Genomic DNA, 20,780 nt, shown 5'->3' on the forward strand with positions numbered 1-20,780 from the left:
TGCTCCCTGTGGATCTATAGAGTGGAGATAGCAGAGGGTCATAAAAGAGGTATTTTAAGCACTCTGGTTTCATAGTGTATGCTTGATGGACAGAATAAAATGTATTCCTCCAGCTGTTAAAGAATGAGGGCAGGGTAGATAAAAGGAGAAGTGAAGGCAAGGCAGAATTGGATGTCAGTAAATGCTGCAGACTCAGTGTACTTGTACCTCTAATCCTTTTCCTTATCTCCAACTTTTAATTCCACCAAAAAAGTCCTTATATTTTCTCCTTACTTCCCACTCATTGTAGCCCAGCCACCAAAGAGACAGGATTCCACATAATAGCATGAATTTATACACACACACACACACACACACACACACACACACACATACAAACCCAAGCTCAACATTTGGTGCTGTTGAAGAGAATTTAAACATTTTAAGATGCAAGACTAAACTTACATTATCTGAGGTATGGTAAAAAAAAATAATCACAATAAAAATTAAAAGTGCAATGAATAAGAAAAATGAAAAAGAAATCCACATGTTATAAACAGGCTATAAACACATTTATAATTCATAAGTTGCATTAAAATGGCTGTTTTATGTCTTATTAATTAAAAATAACAAAAGTAAGAAAATATGCTCGATGCAAGGTACTTTAAAAAAAAACAAAAAACAAACGTTAATAAAATACTTTTATCTGCATCAAAATAGTCTTTGGAAACCAAAAATAAAAATGTATCATATGCTTTTTCAGGTTGATCTGTAAAAGTCAGAAAAATACATAATCCCTACCATTTAACTTTCTGGAAACGGAGTCCCAGTATGCACCAAACATAAAGCAAAAGGCTTTATGTCATACTGAACTAAAGCAGTGAGCTCCCTATATTGGTACAAAGAATTCCAGTTTAGTTCCTATCGGGAGACATTTTTGTTTCAGCCAAACTGAAACAAATGTCCTGACTTCAGTACAGTGTAGTGTAACTGAAGCTGTGTCCAAAAAGTTGTCTTCAGGGCGCAAAGACACCTACAGAAACTCCTGAGGGGAAGGCGTGGTTTCTCACAAGGCCAAGATGAATATCATCCAAAGCGAAACTTGAGTCTGTATTTCACTGTGTTGGGACTTCTCCGAGGTGCGGAAAGGGGAACCTTTGGCTTGATGGGATTAGGTGGCTTTTTCTTTTCAGGAACAGTAACTGTGAAAGAAAGTTCTGGCTGCTCTGATTGCTTGAATCTTGGCAGAAAGTGGGTAGAGATGTGCTGAGGTTTAACACGGGGACTGCAGCCCCGTTTAGCTTTCCCTCTCTTGTTCAGGGCCACGTACCACTCCCGTCCCGTTTTTTCAGTTCTGTGTATTGCTGAGGCATAGGTATTATAGCTGTTTTCTTGAAATCGCTCCCTGAACTTGCAGTCATCTGTAAATTTGGCCTGGGGAATAAAAGAAGAAGAGGAAATTCAAGTAGTGATAATATTTTCAGCATGTAATAAAATAAGGTCTTTTACTGTAAAGAAAAACCAAGAATTCCATTGACCCCTGCCCTCCTATTCCATTCTCTTTTATAAAGACACATTTGCTTCTTTTAGAGTTGCTTTAAAATTACTATTTTCATTTCTATATTCCTACTTTATTCATCTTTGTAATGCTAATTTTTGTTTACTATGTACAATCGTGAAATAATAGCAATGTATATAAAAATGATAACAGGAACTCAGTATATTTAAATTCTATTACTCTTTTTAATTACTTTGAAATTTTTAGTTAAAAATTTAACTTATAAGATTTTCCCCCTCTTGAGCCATCAAGAAAATAAACAGTACTATATTATTAAGAAACAATTGCTGGGTAAAACATGAATTCATTCAGAGAAATGGGGTCATATTATCCTTTGAAACAAGAATACATTTTTCAATCTTATCAGCGTGCTTCATGGTGCTGAGAAAGGGGTAGCATATGGCCCTATTAATATTGCATATGTTAGAGTTCTTTAGGAAAGAATGTATCTTCACACAGTGATACAGGAGAGTATATTTGATGGCAGGAAGAAAAAAATTACCTTTGGAGTCACTAACAATACTTCAGCCAGATCTCTCTCTCTCCATACACACACACACACACACACACACACACACACAACTCTGCCCTTGAAATGCTCACAGAACAGTGGATTAAGCAAAGAAGTAGACATCCATCACAATGCAGCTTGATAAATGGAATTATGACAGCGGTATGCAGAGGATACAATGATAGCATAGAGGAAGGGCATCTGAGAGGATGGAGGTAGCAGGGAAGAGGGCAGGAAGTCTTCCTAGAAAAGATGACTTCTGAGCTGAGTCTTCAAGTCCAACAAGGTGTGAGCAAGGCAGGTGACGTGAGAAAGGATTTCAGGGAGCAGAAATGGTGTGTTCACAGGTTAGCAGGACACCACTATAAGTAGTTCAGTGTGACTTCCACTTAGGACGCACGGAGAAAGGAAGAAGAGATGAGGATGACCAAGCAGGCCACAACAAGCTCTGAAAAGGCTGAGTTTGCCGTATTGAGGAAATTGATCGACCACAGTATAGGGGAAGCAAGTGAGAATGTGTCAGACAGACATGCGATCAACTGCCAATCCTGCCAATTGAGTTCTTAGCTTTAGGCTCTTTATCCACAATCCTTGCAACTGTAGGGCTATTGTGAGAATCAAAATATTTTTCTAAGGAAAGGATCTGGAGCTTTCATCAAATACAAGAGTCCGTAGCCCCCAAAGAATTCAAATTCCTAACCTGGACTAGACCAACATGTTTCACAATTTCAGGGAGCACCATTTGTATAAACGTCCTGGGCTTGGAAATACCAAATATCTTGACCCCTATATATAAGAACACTACACACACACACACACACACACACACACACACACACACACAGAGATGATTCTTTCTATATCAAACCAAGAGGTTCTATAATGGAATTAAAAGTCTTTAATTCCCTTGCTTTTCTAATAATGCCAAACTTTCTTCTGCAATACAGATCCCAACACTGTAATCTAGAAGTCTTAACATTGCAAGGCAGTCTACACAGAACTACTGTTGATGGCCACATGGAATTTTTGAGTTGTGCAAGGTACTGACAATATCAGAAGACAACCAGTTTCAGAGTATTTCCAGCAGCACATTTATCTTATGTACGACAGTCCATCCAGGTTATTTACATTCGAGTGTAGTTCAATCAATAAAGCTCTTTATTTGGAGGCTATGAAGCTATATATAAGCACTTGTCTACCGACGATTCCCTGGACTGGTCTCTAGCAGGCTATTAGCCGCTATTTTAAAGAACCACTGCCAATGGCTTTCTCTCATCCCATCATAACCTACAAGCCCATGACCAGGACAAGGGTGCTATGTTGCCATTCCTTTAGAAGAGCACACATTTATTGTTCCTTTTTTTTTTAAATTAAAAAGTCTTTCTTACAAGTCAAACATAGATTTGTCTGCTTAGCTCTTAAAAGGGCTTCAATGCTCTCGCATTCAATTAGATAATCACAAAGTTTTATTTTAAAATAAAAGCTATAACCATCTGGAATATTTTCTGCTACAGAAAAGAGCAAGCATTTTAGAAAGGTGTGGGAGATTTCATTAAAAAGGGTAGCAGGTATATTTACCCTGCCTCAGATTTTTTTTCTTAAAATTTGAGGGGCTTCCCTGGTGGCGCAGTGGTTGAAAATCTGCCTGCCAATGCAGGGGACACGGGTTCGAGCCCTGGTCTGGGAAGATCCCACATGCCACGGAGCAACTGGGCCCGTGAGCCACAATTACTGAGCCTGCGCGTCTGGAGCCTGTGCTCCGCAACAAGAGAGGCCGCGATAATGAGAGGCCCGTGCACGGCGATGAAGAGTGGCCCCCGCTTGCCGCAACTGGAGAAAGCCCTCGCACAGAAACGAAGACCCAACACAGCCATAAATAATAACTAAATAACTAAATAAATAACCCCCCAAAAAAAGTTAAAAAAAAATTTATTTGAATAACATTTTTAATGTATAATACATTATAGACCTGACTTCTACCCTTGTTCCACGCACAAAAAAATCATTTTCCTGAAATAAAGATAGCAGTGATAGCTTTATTCAATTTTGACAGATTTTTTAAAGTGTACTGCATAATTTAACCTTATTTTTTCCTTAATGGTGTCAAAAAAAATAAAGAAGGAACATGTCTTTTTTTTTTTTTTGTCTTTTTTAATTGATGTGGCCAACAGACACACATGCGTGTGCATGCACACATACACACACACACGCAGTATATTAACCTATAGCAATTCCATCTTACTGTCTTTCATGGAGTGAAAACCTACTGACGCCACCCCCGAAAATTATTCCATCTGAAAACTTTCTCATTTCCCCCTCAAGGTTCATGTTCTAAGTTCTTTCTTAAGAGAAGCCTTAAAGAGGATGGCTGTTCAGGCTCTAGATTTTTCAAGGGTCACCTAACTGTCACATGGGGTAGAGATGTTCAGAATTCTGAGGACCCACACACTACTCGCTGGCCCTCAGCCATTCTAAACCCCACATGAAAACAGGAGTGAAGGCAGTCAGACTGTTTTGGATTTCTTAATTGACTTCTAATTTAATATTTTGTCTGAAAAATTCTTCCAGCTACGATGGAACAGAACCATTTGAAACAAACATAGTGAGTTTTTCATCAGGAGATCTGGTTTCTTCTGGAGGGATGGACTATTCCTGTCAGTATTCCCGGCCCTGTTCAGACAACACGGCGACGTTAAGCAGTTCATCTCTGTCCCTAATGTTATGCATGAAGCATTTTCACAACAGAGTCACCAAGCAGCAGAGCCATTTCAATATATTTACCATTTACCATTACACAATTTTAGATAATAAACTTTCCAGGTTACTTTTAATTTTGGAAATCTCCTTTGAATTATAAAAAGTGCTTTAGCAATATATATACTTTTAAAACAATAGAACTGGATTATTTCCCTAGAAAATGGGAAGTGGACGTAAAGACTTTATCTACAGTTCAGCTGTGAAGTAGAGAGGTAAATCTAATTTCAAAAAAGCTATTGAAATCAGGACCCCCATAACCTCCACCCTACCACCATCAGCCACTACAACAAACGCATTCATTGAAATGTTCGTAAAGAGGCCCTATCTTTGTTTCAAACTCAGTTTTTTGTGGATTCATTCCACAGATATTTATCGACTGTATATCACATGCCAGACACTGTGCTGGTTGTCACTTTTACAATGAAAAACAATATAGCCACGGTCCTGCCCATGTTCTTTGTTGACTTAAATTATCTATGTTTTTCTCTATAATTTCTCCTTGACCTTGCAAGTGTTAAAATAAGTTGTAGTCAACAAGCCATAATTGCAAAACTAACCTGTTTAAATTGGCTGATTTCTATGTAATTTAAAGGAGTCTTAACTGAAAAAAACAGATGAAAATTAAATTAAACTACTTTTGCTCGAATACGCAAATTATTCACAGGTGGGGCAATACAGTGCTATTAAATAAAACAAGAATATTTGGCTTAGGAGGATACTTTACCTTGATTCTACTCATCTCCTCGCGTGATGAGGGCGCACAGCGAATATTTAAAAGAAAGGTCAAATTCAGTTCAAAGAAAGTAAAACTTTGACTGTGATATTCCAGAAAAGACTAATTCTGCTTAATTAAAATCTGAAGGTCAATGAAACCAAACAGAGAATTCTTTCTGAAACAATATTTTAGAAAACTTTCTAAAACCTCTTAACATAGTTTTGTTCCTTAGTAAACATGCTCTATGATGATTGAGACTCTTGTAGCAAGTGAGTTGGGGCTATGCCTACAAGTCCCGATTCTCATTACGTGTGACTGAAGAAGTAAATATGCATTGTATGAAAGAGGTGTATAAAGAGGATTGAATTTGGACTAACAGCAGTACAAACCCTGGTGTCTGCAGGCTATTTAATCATTTAATCAATTTTAATTCTTTATTTCACTTTGTTTTCTTTGATTTGCCTCTTTCTCTTGAGAAACTTTATGAAGTTAAGAAATAATTAAATATAAGTAACTAAAATGCTATTATAGACTATATAATATTATTAAACAATTAAACTCATATTATAGACTGTAATGAAAACAATTAAAGACCAAATTGTGCTCTAAGCAAAGTTTTCTTGCTGCCTGCATCCTTACACTTCTGGTTCCCCTGCCTCCTTTCAATGCATTTTGGTTCCCATCCCTAGTCCCACCAATGGGACTGCCCGGGTCAGGTCTCCTAAGCCCAGGCTGTTTTGTATGGTTGTGAAGGATGTTCCCAGCACAAAAGCACCCACCTTTGGTGGTGAGTGAAGGCTGAAAGCCAGACCCTTCTCCAACTGCTCCCAAGCAGAGAACCCCAGAACAGGGCAGCATGCACGCACAGGAGCTGCCTCTTTCTCTTTACTTTACAACAAGCCTCATATGGGTCAGTTGATGTATGACCATCTCCAGAGCATGGTCATACTTCCTGCTTGGCACTAGCTATCTGGTCATTCTGTGTCTCAGTTCTTCATGCAACCAAGGGAATATACAAGTTGGATTTAAATCAGCCTGAGGTAAGGTAGTGAAGAATGCCAGCCACATGATTTCTCCTCCTCTGAACCTCTTGAGTTTGACTTCAAATTACTCAGGGAGCCAGGTCAAAACGCAGATTCCCCAGGCCCTATCTCCAGAGATTGTTTTAGTAAGTCTGAGCTGAGACCCTGGAATCACATCATTAACCAGCATCCTGTGTGATCTTGCTGCAGGTGAGGTGAGAACCACACTTGGAGAAACATGGTATAAGATAGTTTACTGTCTGATGCTCTTAATAGCTCAAAAAAGCTGGGCTATTGAGGGCTACCATGTGCCAGGTGTTTTACATATATTATTTCATTCTTGCTATAATTCCATGACTATTAGGATGTTATTACCTGATTTTCCAGACAGAAGAGTAAAGAAAAGGATTCGTCTAAAGCCCCACATTTATCACGTGCCAGGGTAGGCCTGTGACTTAAATCTCATCTACTGATTCCTAGATTCAAGCTCTTTCGGTAACACTGTACAAACCCAAGGCATCTCCTAGGCTTCTATATAATCCTACCTGCCCTGAAGTTGCACCACATTAAAATACTGATGAAAAACAAGTGCCATTCCCCCAACCATCTAAGACGTAGAACACCATCTCTCACTTTAGGCTGAAATGGATCTCTGAAATTACAAGTCGATTCATCACAGGCAGATTTCCTCAATAAAATAAGCCCTCTAACCAGATTTACATAGTGTGAAATTAAGAGAAAACTGAAGAAGCTACCTTACTGCGAAGGTAGAACACTGAACCCATTTTTTAGCCTGAATTACTAGCTATTCAATTCTGCTATGTAAATTGAAAGCTCTTAGAGGGCAAGGCGAGTTTCTCTTCAATGCCTTTATATAGCTCAGGGTCTTGACTGCAAGAGTGGAGTGCTTAATAACTTATTTTTTTTAATGATGTTGATAACCATCACTCAAGCCTCCGTTTCCCCTTTCAGTAAACATGCCCAGCTTTAGGGGCTGCGGACTCCTCCTCACTCTGTCCCCAGCTCAGGAAGTCTAGTCCGGACTCTCATCCCAGGCAAGCCAGCTGGCACCCTCTGAAACCAGGAAAGGAGGCTGTTCTAGTCCTTGCTTAGGGCTGATCAAGCACACATTCCACACCTATTTCATAAACTCTGCAATTAGCTTTCCTTCCAAACATGATTCCCTAAAACCCTGAGAAACAAAAATAATTCCACCACGTGCTTCTTTCTGTATCTTTAAAATGAGCTAAAATGTCTTTCCCCAACAGGCAATAAGTGATCATGCATACTTTATGAAAAGACTGAAGAATTCATGATAATCACCTTTTTCAAGATTTAGATTTTTTAAGGGGAAAAACACGATGCACAAGAAGGATCTTAAAAAATTATGAGACTATGACCGTTGGAAATCCTTGTCTCTTTAAGATCTTGAACCTGGGAATTTTGCTTTCAAATTAGGTTCCTTGGAAAAGGGAAAACACAGGAGAAAAGGGGCTACTGTATGCAAGACGAGTTTGGACCTAACGAAAAAAGAGGCCAATAATAAATGGGATTTGCGGCTGGTCTAAATATCTGAGGGGGTCACAGCTGCCTGACCCCAAAATCAGAAAGTATTCTGAGAGGAGATAGAGGATCATCAAACAGCTGCCTGAGAGCAAATTCAGGAAGATCTGTTCTAACATTAAATGCTGAATACTTTCCAGGAACTATTCTGTGTTTTATGCGTATTATCTCATTTAAAATGCTCAACTATCACCATGTATTTTTACTTTAATTTTCTTCCATTTATAGCTGATAAAACTGAGGAATAGAAAGATTAAGTAAAATGACACAGTGTATCTTAAGTAGAATGACACAATTGAACTGTGCTCTTCACCACCACAGTCAAGACCTTTTACTCTTACATCTGGACCCACCTCAGATAAATCCAGAAAGGCTCCCTATGCAACTTTGGATAAAGACAATAAACCTGAAGAGAGAGCAAGAACAGAGTGAGGAGGAACACGAACAGACAGGCAGGCAGAGATAGAGACCAAAAGAGAAGGGGGCCTCAGCCCCACAAAGCACCGCAGTCTGGGAATAAGTTGAGAAAGAGGATACAGGCCACAGTGAAGGCTCTGACTAACCCTCATGGCCCTTGGGGAAGCAATTACCTGCTCTTACTCTCAGTGATTCCCAAGACATCTTGAGAAGAAGACCAGACACCTTCATCCTTGTAAAGAATGCTGAAAAAACCCTGCACGCTAGGAATTTAAATGCATTGTCTACTTAGGGTCTATCAGTCAAGGTCTTAAGGAGAGCTGCAAGGAGATTAATATGAGTACGTAGGTTGACTGAGTGCATGAGCAGAGCACACCGAGATGGCTGAAGTTCAATGAAAACTTCTCTTACCGAATTAACAAACTTAGCACACAAAGGAAATCAGCATATATGTTGCCTAAGTTTAACCTTTCTGGCCTGATAATAGTGTTTACCAACTTCCTGTCCACTGACAATGAAACATTTTCTAAATGAAGAGTTTCTGTGAACAAAACAGATCTCTTTTCTGTTCTGAAAGTACATCCTAAAAGGGGTTCCCTATGCAACTCATCTTCACACTGAATAACCAACATTTGTAAAACTGTGTGACAAGTTTTGTGGTGCACACATCCCCTCCTTTCTAGACTTTAAAATCAAGTAGGAGACACAGAAGTAGATGGGAAAAAAAGATCCTCCAAAAGCGTTTGGAATGAGAGAGAGAGAGAGAGAGAGAGAAACAAGCAAAAATATTCTAAGGATGAACCACAGTATTCATTCTTTAAAACGTAATACAAAAATATTATTAAAACATGCAATTATTAATTCCTATAAAATAATAGCTGAAAACAGTGTAAATAGTTCCAAATGAAACAAAATATCTTCTTTCAAGCTAACTTTTCCCTACCAAGTATTATAGCATTTAAAGGGAGAGAGAATTTTTGAAGTATGTAATTCTGGTTCAATCGTTAACTGTGGTAACTTGGGAAAATATTTAACATCTCTGAGACTATTTCCTCACCTAACTATGTAATGAGATAATGTGAATGAAAGAGATTTTAAAGAAATATGCAAATCTTTTACCTCTGCCAAGTAGCTAATTTTTACTAGTCTGATTGTTACTATAAAAACGAAGTTGAAAATCTCCTATTATCCATGAGTATTTCTCGATATGCTATGGGTTTACTTTCCCCAGAATTATATGAATACTTTAGATTTATAGTTCACATTTACTTTGTAGATAAAACCCTAAAGTTACTCTTTATTTATTTAAAATTTTTTTCCAGTTTTATTGAGATATAATTGACGTACGACATTGTGTAAGTTTAAGATGCACAACGCGGTTTTATATACATATATTTTTGAAATGATTATAAAGGTACTCTTTAAATGCCTCTGCACAATTATTAATTTAAAGCAACTCACTAATCCTAAGCAACATTTAATCCTAAAAGTATAAGGGGTTTTAGCCTTTTTAGTGGGGATGAAATTTTGTAAAAACCAAAACTAAATCAAATAATTATATTTAAAGCTAGTTATAAGAAAAAATTTTCAACATGTTTAACTAGAAACTGAAAAGAGGAAAGAAACCATCTGGCATAAAACTAACAATGGTTAGAATTAATAGTATTTCTAAATTCAACTTCCTTAAAAATAAATCACTTTATAATTTAATTAGGTTTCCATCTAGAGAAAAAGTGCTAATAAATGCTAAGAGAAAGTGGGCTTGGACAAATGGTTTAGAAAGAATCCACATAATCGTAGGGCTTAATTTTTTATCTACAATTCAGCTCAAAGTCATCAGAATGACTTTTATATCAAAGGGCTTCAGTGAGTGACAAGAGCAAGGCTTGCTTTTGTACTGTTTAAAAGTCATTATTCCATGAAATAACTTTAGCCTGCCAAGATGAGAAAGAATAACAGATGCTGTTTTTGCATTATCTGCATTATTTCGGCCAGCCATCCTTAGACATTTGGGTCAAGTTTCTGGAAATTTGTTACTTGCATTTGACAGAGGAATCATGTAACCTAACCTTTCAGTTTGACCTTTCTAATTGGCATCCATTTGTAGTACTTCACTTTCTGTTGCAATTATCCTTAAGCTGCCCCAAGGTAGTCTATTTTTTTGCATGTACTAAAGCATGAATCAGAATATTTAAAAAATTAAGATTTTCACCCCAAACAAGCAAACCAATAGAGAATTTCTTTTTAGGCATTGCATATTATTATGATGCTTAGATTTTGAAGGTGTTTCAATCTTTTACCACCTTAAAGTAGATCAAGGAAAAGTTATTCAGTGTAGATGCATTTGATCATTGTTTTTTATTTTGTATGTGGATTTTTAAAAATCAAATATTTTTTAAAAATAAAATGGCATGTCCTACTTTTCCACAGCAATGAAGAACTTTTTCCCTTAAGATATGTAATAAATCAAAGAGCAATTATTTGATGAACACTATATTGTGGTTTACTAGAATATAGTAACCAGCTCAGCAGATGAAATAAGTAAATCTGGTTATAATTCTTGTAATGGATAATCAAAGAGGTTACCAAAGATTTCCCATCTATCTTAATAAACTGAGATTTTAGTAGTTTATTATATTTAGATTATATTTAAATTATCATTCAATAATAGGTAATATTTACTGAGTACTTACAAGGTATCTAATACTCTTCTAACAAGCTTTATATATATTATCTCATTTAATCCTCAAATAACTGTAGAAATAGCTTGAATTCTATCTACTGTCTCCTCCAAGAGATATTAACAAACCACCTCTAGATGCTAGAGAAAGGAAAATTGAAAGTCTTAAACATTAAACCAAGTGAAATTCTCATTCAATTTTTTAAAGGTCTGTAAAGAAGAAATCATAATTAGCAAGTTCCAATTGATTGCACTCAATTAAAACTTCCTATATACTTTGAAAGCTCGAAAAGTGATATTTCTCCAATTTGTTTAATAAGAATTAAAGTGAATAAGGATTAAAGGAGTAGCTTTAAAGAAGAATTGCTTTTTAAAGTGATTTAATATGACAAAACTCAGTACACTACAGAAAAAGCATAAATCACTTTTAAGGGCTGTGCATACTACTAATACTAATAAACAGAATCTGTGAGCGGGAAAACTAAGCTAAATATATTTTATTATCTTTAAAACATTTTAATGCTTACCAAGTAATGAGCATTTTCAGAACAAAGCATAGAAATCTATAATTTGTAAATTGATTACAAACTGTGTTAAGTGGGCTGAAGAAATTTTTGAGTGCAAAATTAGTCTTCATAGTTTCAAGAAGTGTTTTTGATGTAACAAAAAAACAAGATGAAAATTTCTCAAATGAATCAAATTAAATTTCTCTATTAAAGGTCAAAGTCTTCTCACTATTGGTTTCTTCCCTCCATACTTATTAATATGAATATACGTTATATTACTTAGACTCCATTTTTGACATCATGAGTAGCTTTTAAAATTAAGAACATGATCTACTGAACACACACACAATCACCATAAACATGTAAATTAAAAATACAGTATTTCCATAACATTTCTCCTCACCTGGACCACTTTTAAGAAATAAATAATGGCAATCACTTAGAGAATGCTGTTTTCGAATACACTTACCCTTAAAACTTTTTGTGGATTCTATATTATCTTCTCAAGTAAATAAAATATTTAAACGACCACTTACAAAAACACATACAATTCTCTTGGTTTAATGTACATATAATTTTACAAAAACAAAAAAACATTAAGTTCTCTGGGCAAATTGTCCTATCTATCAATTGGGAAAATCACTTCATTCCATTTTACAAATATAAAAATCTCTATAACACCTTTAACAAATATAAAGTGGTTCTACTTACACTTGCATGGAGTTTTCCTTTTTTTGACATCGCTAAAAATTTGTTGCTGAAAACTCCTCGTATTCCTACAATCCCCTGAGACACAGCAAATATTTCCAAAATACCTAGGATGACAGAAATCCCAAAATAAAACACAGGCTCTTCTATATACCATTGTGAAGAATTAAATTTCTACGTAGATTGTCTCCATTCTTTATCACTGTGATTTTTTTAAAAAGTATTTAACATCCTTATTTTTTGTGACATTTATTATGTAAAAGAAATAAAAAGGTCTAGCACTCAAGTATTCATTTAAAATGATAAATTTCAAGGTTCAAAAATTTGTGCTTCATTAGTAATTCTTTTTCTTCTTACAAATGATAAGTCACTTTTAGTAATCAATGTTTGGCAGTAGAATCTTTTCAAGTTCTAAAGGAATGGCAAAGACTTTTTTAAGTGTTTTACAAAACAGTCCTCATGCATTGTTTTTCTGTCAGAGATAATACTGTATTTTTAATATTAAAGCACAGAAGACGGTACTCAAGATTAGTATAAATCATTGGAAGCCTTGAAAATAATACTTATTTACATAAAAGAAATCCCTCTTCTCAAATGATCATAATACAAATCGATAAATCAATATATATCACACTCTATCATTTAGTGAGTTGCTCATTTAAAGATTATACATAAGATACTGAAAGCAATATAAATAATCTGAGACTATTGGCTCAGTGAAGTGTTTGATGGATTATGGTTTGAGACATCTTGCATTTTGAGTGACTTTTCTGGAAAAAATTTAACGAGGTATTTATTATGTTATTGTTTATATTTGGCATTTAGTAGTCAGAATTATCAAGTCGATGTCCCTCTGTCTCCTTTAATAATTTGAAAGTCCACATCCACTGGGTCAAGAGAGTCACACACCACAGTTTAGAGTATTTTAAGAAGATGAAACTCATAGTTTGTATATAATTGGGATTCCTGCCTGTTTACCATAAACTTGTATGTAATGTTATATGAACAGAAGAAAAGCATAGAGCTTTTTGTTAATTGCCTACAACAAAATGAAAAAAAAAAAAAAAAAGAAGGACAAAATAATATGGTTCACTAAAGCTAAAAGAGGATTTGTCCTGGAAGAAAGGAAGGAAGCAAGGATGGGAGGGAGGAGGGAAAAAACATCTCAACATTTCAATCTGTAATATTTTGAGTACATATTCTAATTAGAATATGTCAATAGGACTATGACGAATAGAGAAATTCACCAGATTTTCTTAAAATAGCAGTCTCCCCCTGCAGTATTTGAAGTACATATAAAATTATTCAACTTACCAAATGCAGTGTATTGTGGATACACACATATATAATACATGTAAACACTTATATGAATATCTTTATAGAGCACTTATGTTGACCAATGCGACCTAATACCTGTAATTGTAGCAAATACTGCCGCTTACTTATTCAACCTGATTTCTTACAAATACTTGATCAGAAAGTTCATGAAGGAACTATTGTTCTTGTGATAAGCATTCTTAGCCTAGAGTAAATAAAACACATCTCAAGAAAACTGCAGCTACCACTTTATTAGTGGCTGTTGCTTTAAAACAAACCAAAAAAATCTAAAAACTGTTGGAAAGGAACTACTTCTGCTTCTAGGAAGAAACTCCTAAAAAAAAAAACTGTCTCAAAAAATTCTTTCCTTCAAAATGTTTTCAAAATGCTATTTACAATAGATTTTGCTATGCAAATTATTTGACTGTGATGCGTACCCAAAAAAGATTTAAAAGCATTATCATTTTATCAAATAGTGACAAAGCACACAGAATCCTTTGTAAAGATAAATTTACTACACAACGTAGTGCTATAATAATATTATTAATAAAACATGAATAGAACATCTGATACAAAGTTATATTTCTATCAAAATTACAGAATGATAGTGAAAAACAGCATTAATGATTTTGGATATTTCAGAGATGGGGGATGTGATTGTGAATACTGTGTAAATGTCTGTTAAAAAATGAGACAGGGAGAACATGAGAAACCATCTATGTGTAGAATGACAGCCACAAAAGAGACAATGTGGAGTTGGTAGAAAAGGAGACTTGACCATATGTTTCCCCCAGTTTACTCCTGGTTCTGCATTGTTAAAGGTTTTTTTATACCATTGTCTGGAAAATTACCTGGTTTTGTAAATGCAAATCTATTGTGTATTAGTGGGAAAAAAAATACATGGTAGCATAAAAGATAAAATTCTCATTAAGCATGTATGTTTGCAGACTATCATTTAAGAGGTCAAGACAAAAGGACTCTGTATATATTTCTTTAATGGGAGCACTGCTTTGCTTATGTAAACTATTGGTTTCTGACAACATATTCTATTTTTAAGAAAGACCCATCTTGACTCAACTTGTTTCCCAACACATTGTACATTCTGCATGTATATGTTATATAAATTTGCATTGTAATAAATTTTAAATATGGGAAAGATGAAATAATATATATGAAAGTGTTATTTTATTACATACTACATGGTTTCTTTTCTTGTAAGTTCCGGTATAAAAAATGATATAATGCCTGAGAATGAAAAGATTTTATAACAGTAAGAAAATTATATTTAAATGAAAGCTTAAAAACATACTTTTACATACATCATTCTATTTAAAATTATGAAGAATGCAGGAAAGAAAAAAGATGAGATTAGATGAAATAATTGTTTTTTCAAATAGGCAACTTTGGTATGATGTTCTAAATAATGTAATTATGGTGTAATATTAGGAACCTTGTTAAGATCATAGTTTCCAAAGTAATTTCAACAGCAATTTCATGATGTCTTTTTTCCTAGAATATAGAAGCAGATTCTACAAGCCCCACAATTCAACCTCCTGCTCCCACACCCTGAAAAGATCACAGGCCTATTGACTTTTCATGCCAAATCTCAGTAACTCATTAAAGAATTCTAAGTATTTTAAACCCATGTGCATTAAATCACACGTATATAAATTCCAGAAAACATTTCTCTAAAACTGATTTTTTTTTCAATTTCAGTGATTTCCTCTTAGGAGTCAGTAATAATAAATTTGATGGGAACTTACAATTCACGTGGAAGCCCAGATGGTATCCCTAAGCAAAATTGTGGAAGGCCAAGTGTGTCTCACAGATCATCAATAGTCAATGAATGTTTGCTAAATTGGATTGTTTCTTTGACCTTCTCACTACCTCTCTTCCTTTTCAGGACACCCCATGTGTACACATGTATGGACACATGTCTTAGTACTCTCCTGCTATTTTGGCCCTCTACTGCTGGGGGAGTGGGGCAGGGAGAGAGTTAAAGTGCAAGTGACAATGTGTTATCTTTCCTAGGGTGTTCACATTTAAGAGGATCAAAAGAAAAAAGCAGTGCTTAACTGAAGGAGTTATCCTCTCTTGGTGGAATTTTGCAATTGACATCTAGGATGAAGGATGCAAGAACTCAGTGTCTCTCAGATTATACACTGTTTAATCCACTTACTTACAAGCATAAGTATGCGTTACAAAGTAAAATTATTCCGGATATAGATTTTCTTACTTAGTCCCCTCTAGAATTTTTAATACATTAGGACTCTATCAATGATGGTTGATAAATTATGTAGACTTCTCCTTTTTCTCTCTTTTCTCAGTGAATGAGAAAGATATACAGATATTCCATGTATTCAGAAGCTTTCAACAGCCCATCTGAAAAATCCTCAAAGAAAAATCATTTAAAACTGAAGTTTCTCTACTTGTGCTCACACAGCAACAAATATGCCATGTCTTTATCAAATCTGAGTCTTGAAATATCCAGTTTAGTAGTCTTCATTGATTAAGTTAGCAACATAGAAATTTTCTGCTTGAGTTTTTCCATACAGAAGATAGAGATTCTGGTTTATTTAGGCTTTGGGGACTATATAAAGGTTGACTTTACATTAACATCAAAATTGATAGTGAATTCAGATTTTTAAAAGTTAGTAAAACTGAGGGTTTGGTTTAGCCAAAATACATAACTGGAATTTCTATATTTTATGTGAACAATTTGGCTTTGTGTAGCTATAGCCTTAAGCTTTTGCTCCCTAAATTGACAATTACTTGATTGCCTATTCTTCAATGGCCCAAGATAAGCCAACAGAAGCATTGTTTTGGAACTAAACTTGAAAGCATAGAAATTAAAACAAAGTCTTTGTTTCTATTCAGTAGTGGGATTTTATCATCTATCTTGTCTTGCCCATCTTTCTTCACCCTTCCCTAGTATTTCCTCATAATAAGAGTTTATGTGCAATGAGCTTGATTCTTTTACCTGTCTTCAAAACCTGGAATAACTACTGTATAAGAGAAGCTAAGAATATATTAAGTGGTATTCCTTAACTAAACAAATTATGTTTCAAATCTATGGCCAGTGTACCTCTGATAGCCAAACTAGAAAATATTCACAATTTGCAAAAATTTTAATGTCAAAAGATAGCTGTGAAACATATATTCCAACATATATTTATTTCTTCTGACAAACATTACAGAAAATTACTGAGTTTAAAAGAACTTGTTAGAATGTTTGGCATGGCAAACTTTTGACTCTTTACAGAAGTAGCAAGCTGTGACAAAATAATGTAAGTTTTCTATCACTGCTAACTCACAGACCGTAGAATTAGATGATGAGAGAAAACTCTGATGTATTCTCCATTATCCTCATGGTCCAAGCTCCTTCAGTTTCTCTTGAGAGACTTGGACAAATGGTTCCTCATCTACTCTAACCAACATTCCATAAACAACTCCTGAGTTTACATTATGTATCAGGAAACCATCAAGCACTATCTACAAAGAGGTATATGACCAACTGCAATTAGCAGGGCCTGTTTCTCTTTCACAGCTACTTAAAGACAGAGATTCATTTTAAACTTCCAAATTACTTGCTATCCTTTTAAACATGACGTATTTCATAAATTCTTCATGGATCTATGGTAGCAAAATCTTATGATAGATTATTGGACATTCCAGACATCACAAAGCTGAAAATCACCATGATTTAAACACTTAAATTATACTTTCCTCTGTGAGAAAAACCTATGGAAGGCAAAGGAAAAAAAAAAATCCCAACTAACCCAAAAGCAACCAAAATAACAAGCTTGGTGAGCTAGGTATCCTATGTTGGGTACGTGAACAAATGGATGAATGAATAAGTGAATGATTGCAAGCCAAGTGAAAGACACAGACTAAACTCTGAAAGGCTGTTATAAACTGAAATGAATTAGGAAAGTGCTCGTTAAATTAAGAAAGTTTTATTTAGGCACTTCAGTTTTGTTTAAGAAACAAAGCAGTGTTTTGTGTCTGTTCTTTGTTAGATATCTTTCAAAGTGGATTTTAAAATAAAATGTACCTTGGAAATAAATACTGGCCAATGTCTTCTTTAGCTGAATGTGTTCTTTGTTGATCTGTTCTCATTTTCCTTTCTATCCTTTTCTACAATTTCCCCTCCACAAGGCCTAAGCTGCAAAAATCTTTATCTCTTATGGTTTCTTCCAAGAGAAGAGGGTGAATATCTTGGGAATAAGTCTGGTTTTCAGAGATCCCTAGCACACCGAAACCCACCTCCCGCACATCATTTTACCCCGCTGGGGTCCAACCTGCCCTCCTTGCAGGCTAACTTTGGATGTTCCCTTGAGAACACAGAAGTTATCCTCTGTTGAGGCTGATTTTTTGGATAAACTGCAAGAAGAACAGAATAGAAACAGTGTTCATGTAAGTGAAAGGGGAAAATATTACTAGAAGTGGGGAATGAGCTCTGATGGCTGGTGGAGGAAAAGAGTTTGGTGGGACAAAATGAGGACAAATGGAAATACTGAACTAGACACAACTCTTGCTTACCCTTAAATCTTAGGAAATTCCCCTTCGCTCTAACTGACCTTGCCTTTTATCACCGAAGATGGTCAGTTGCTTAGTGAGTGTAATGAACCTTAAAACATAAAAGCAGACACCGCTAAGGAGCGTGTGGGAGGGCCTGGGACTCGCTGGGGCAGACAGGGAAGGCCCTCTCTCGGGTTTGGTGCTCCAGGCCACCTCGCCACGTGCAACCCAGACAGCTGGAGCGGCGGAGCCCGAAAGACCAGTCAGGGGCAGGAGGCTGGCGTGGACCCGCTCGCCTCCCGGCGCGAACCGCCAGCTCTTCCACTTCCAGCCTCCTGAATCCCCCGGAGGAAGCTTGCCGGCCGGCCATCCCACAGACGTGCACACCTCCAACCCTTGTCCGGGGCGGGTGCCAGATGCCAGCCCCGCTGTGGAGCCCGCGCTCCTCCGGAGCTTGGGTAAGAAGAAACCCGTGGGGTCATTGGTTTGAGACGGAGAAAGTTAAGTACACCTGGGAGCCACCAGGCTGACACTCCGGAGCCGGGTGACCGTGTGCGCATCGGTATCTCCTGGCCATGTTTCCGCTCTCCCTGGGTCCCTCTGAGGCCCGGGCTGTGCTTCTGTCTGTCTGTTGGACTAACCCAGGCTGGAAGACCATCTGGCCCTACGGAGGAAAAGGCCCGCAGAAATCTCCCCAGCCCCGCATACAACCGCAAATCATCTCTCCCCTCTGCTGCCTAGAGGGGCAGTGAGAGGAATCAGAGGAGTGGCAGTGATGGTCTGAAAACTCAGATGGGGTGGAAGGGAGGAGAAGATGAGAAAGGAGGGAAAGAGAGAGAGCTAAACTCAGAAAGAAAATTTAAAACTTGGCTTAAAAAAAAAAAAACTACAAAATTTTCACCTGTACCGAATTGAACCGTCTCTGAATTTCTTCTAAAATAAAGAACTTTCCCCTAATTGTCCTTGGGGACCAAAGGCGGGCCACTCTTCCTCACAAGGTCTGGTCATGGTTTCAAGATACTAAAAGGTGCTAAACCCAACTCTGCAATTAATAATTCTAATGTCCATCACGTCTCCCTCTCTAAACGTGTCCAGTTTTCTAGATCACTGTCTTCTTCCAAACAGGGAATGTCTGGTCTCCCGTATAATATACATATATATTCTATATGTATATAATGTGTAAATATGTACGTATCTACAATAGACATATCCGTATACACATATGTATATATACATTATATATAATATTAATTTGGGGTTATGGTAGCCGTTGTGAGGGGCAGTATGTGAGATTTGATTATTCTAAATAAAACTGTTCAGTTATGGGCAGGGAAAAGGGGTGTACTTTGATGCCCAGTGAAAAATGCGAGTCTGGTAAACAGAAGCAGAAGGTAAACAGAAGCTAAACGAGGAGAAAGGAGATTTTTGGTTTTTCTCCAGTCACAGGCTGGAGCTCCTCTTTGGGACCAGGGCAAACTGGAAACAAGGTGCCTGTCTGCACCAGCCTCCGGGTAGCCTATACCTCAGTAATCACCATTCCTCGTACCCACGAGAGGGGAAAGTGTGTGCCCGCCACGTAGACGCATCTCCACCCAACCCGCCCGGCTGTTTCGAGGGCCGGCTGGATCCCAGTGGCCGGGGCTCCGGAAGGTGGGCTTGCAGACCAGGAAATCACCAGCTGTCCCCTCCCGAGACTCCCGCCGCCCGCTTAGGACAGGTTTTGTAGGAGAGCAGGCAACTTACTTAACGTACTGGCTTCGTGGGAGCCATTGACTTTGCCATCCGGGTAGATCTGCAGATGGAAACCGATGCCCACTCTGCAGTAGAGGCTGCCGGTCCGGCGCCCCGAGGGGCTCCACTGGAAACTGCTCTGCTCCAAGCCACTTCCTTGACTGCCCAGAGAAGCCCCGGAGGAGGAGGGGGCAGAGGAAGAAGAGGAAGACTTCGTGCTATTGCTGCTCCGGCTGCTGCTGGCTCCTCCGGGGTTCCTACCGGTGGCAGCCGGTCCGGGTTGCCCTTTGGGTGCGAGGCGCTTCTCCCCTTGAGCCCAGGCGCTGAGGATCAGGTGGCTGAGGAAGAGCAGGAGGAGGAAGGACAAGCTCATTCTTCCAGCCGCGGGGGTCCTAAGTGCATTTTGCAGGGCTGGTTCTGGGCTCTGCAGCCCGCGCGCGGCTGTGTGCCTCTGGCGCTGCCCCCCTCGCCGCACCGGGTGGACATAGCCTCGGGGAAGAGAGAGGGAGAGGGGGAGAGAGAGAGAGAGGCCACCCGAACGGATCTCGGCGCTGGCACTGGGATATTTATAACGCCAGTGATCTCACTGCTCGGTGCACGCCTGCGAAGCTTCCCCTCACCCGCCGCTTTGTGTACTCTCCGGCCGGTGCGGGGAGGGAGCCTCGCCGTCCCGGGGGCGGGGGTGTGGAGGAGGGAGGAGACGGGAGAGGGTGAGTGGGAGGAGAAGCCAGGCGGAGAGAAGCTGCACCCCGACGCTGGGCGCGCGCACACCGAGGCCACGCACCCCAGCACTTC

The 20,780-nt window shown here is 37.8% G+C and overlaps 1 protein-coding gene across 1 annotated transcript; it reads right to left on the reverse strand.

Annotated features, from left to right (window-relative positions):
• Nucleotides 1-1,065: 1,065 nt before the first annotated feature.
• On the reverse strand, nucleotides 1,066-20,358 carry FGF5 (fibroblast growth factor 5). Its single transcript, XM_068542123.1, has 3 exons — nucleotides 19,998-20,358; nucleotides 12,420-12,523; nucleotides 1,066-1,413 (listed from the first exon to the last, which is right to left on the reverse strand). Exons 1-3 carry the CDS (start codon nucleotides 20,356-20,358, stop codon nucleotides 1,066-1,068), a joined length of 813 nt encoding a protein of 270 aa, XP_068398224.1.
• Between the last annotated feature and the right edge of the window lie 422 nt (nucleotides 20,359-20,780).

Source organism: Eschrichtius robustus, chromosome 4, assembly GCF_028021215.1.
Source record: "Eschrichtius robustus isolate mEscRob2 chromosome 4, mEscRob2.pri, whole genome shotgun sequence".
NCBI lineage: Eukaryota > Metazoa > Chordata > Mammalia > Artiodactyla > Eschrichtiidae > Eschrichtius > Eschrichtius robustus.

What these genes read in the sequence shown, in the direction of transcription:
- FGF5 (XM_068542123.1), bottom strand. Translation starts at nt 20,358, where the DNA reads ATGAGCTTGTCCTTCCTCCTCCTGCTCTTCCTCAGCCACCTGATCCTC. An exon ending in CCACGAAGCCAGTACGTTAA is followed by an intron (nt 12,524 to 19,997) that starts GTAAGTTGCCTG and finishes CTGTCATCCTAG; the next exon opens with GTATTTTGGAAATATTTGCT. An exon ending in AAGGAAAACTCCATGCAAGT is followed by an intron (nt 1,414 to 12,419) that starts GTAAGTAGAACC and finishes TTTATTCCCCAG; the next exon opens with GCCAAATTTACAGATGACTG.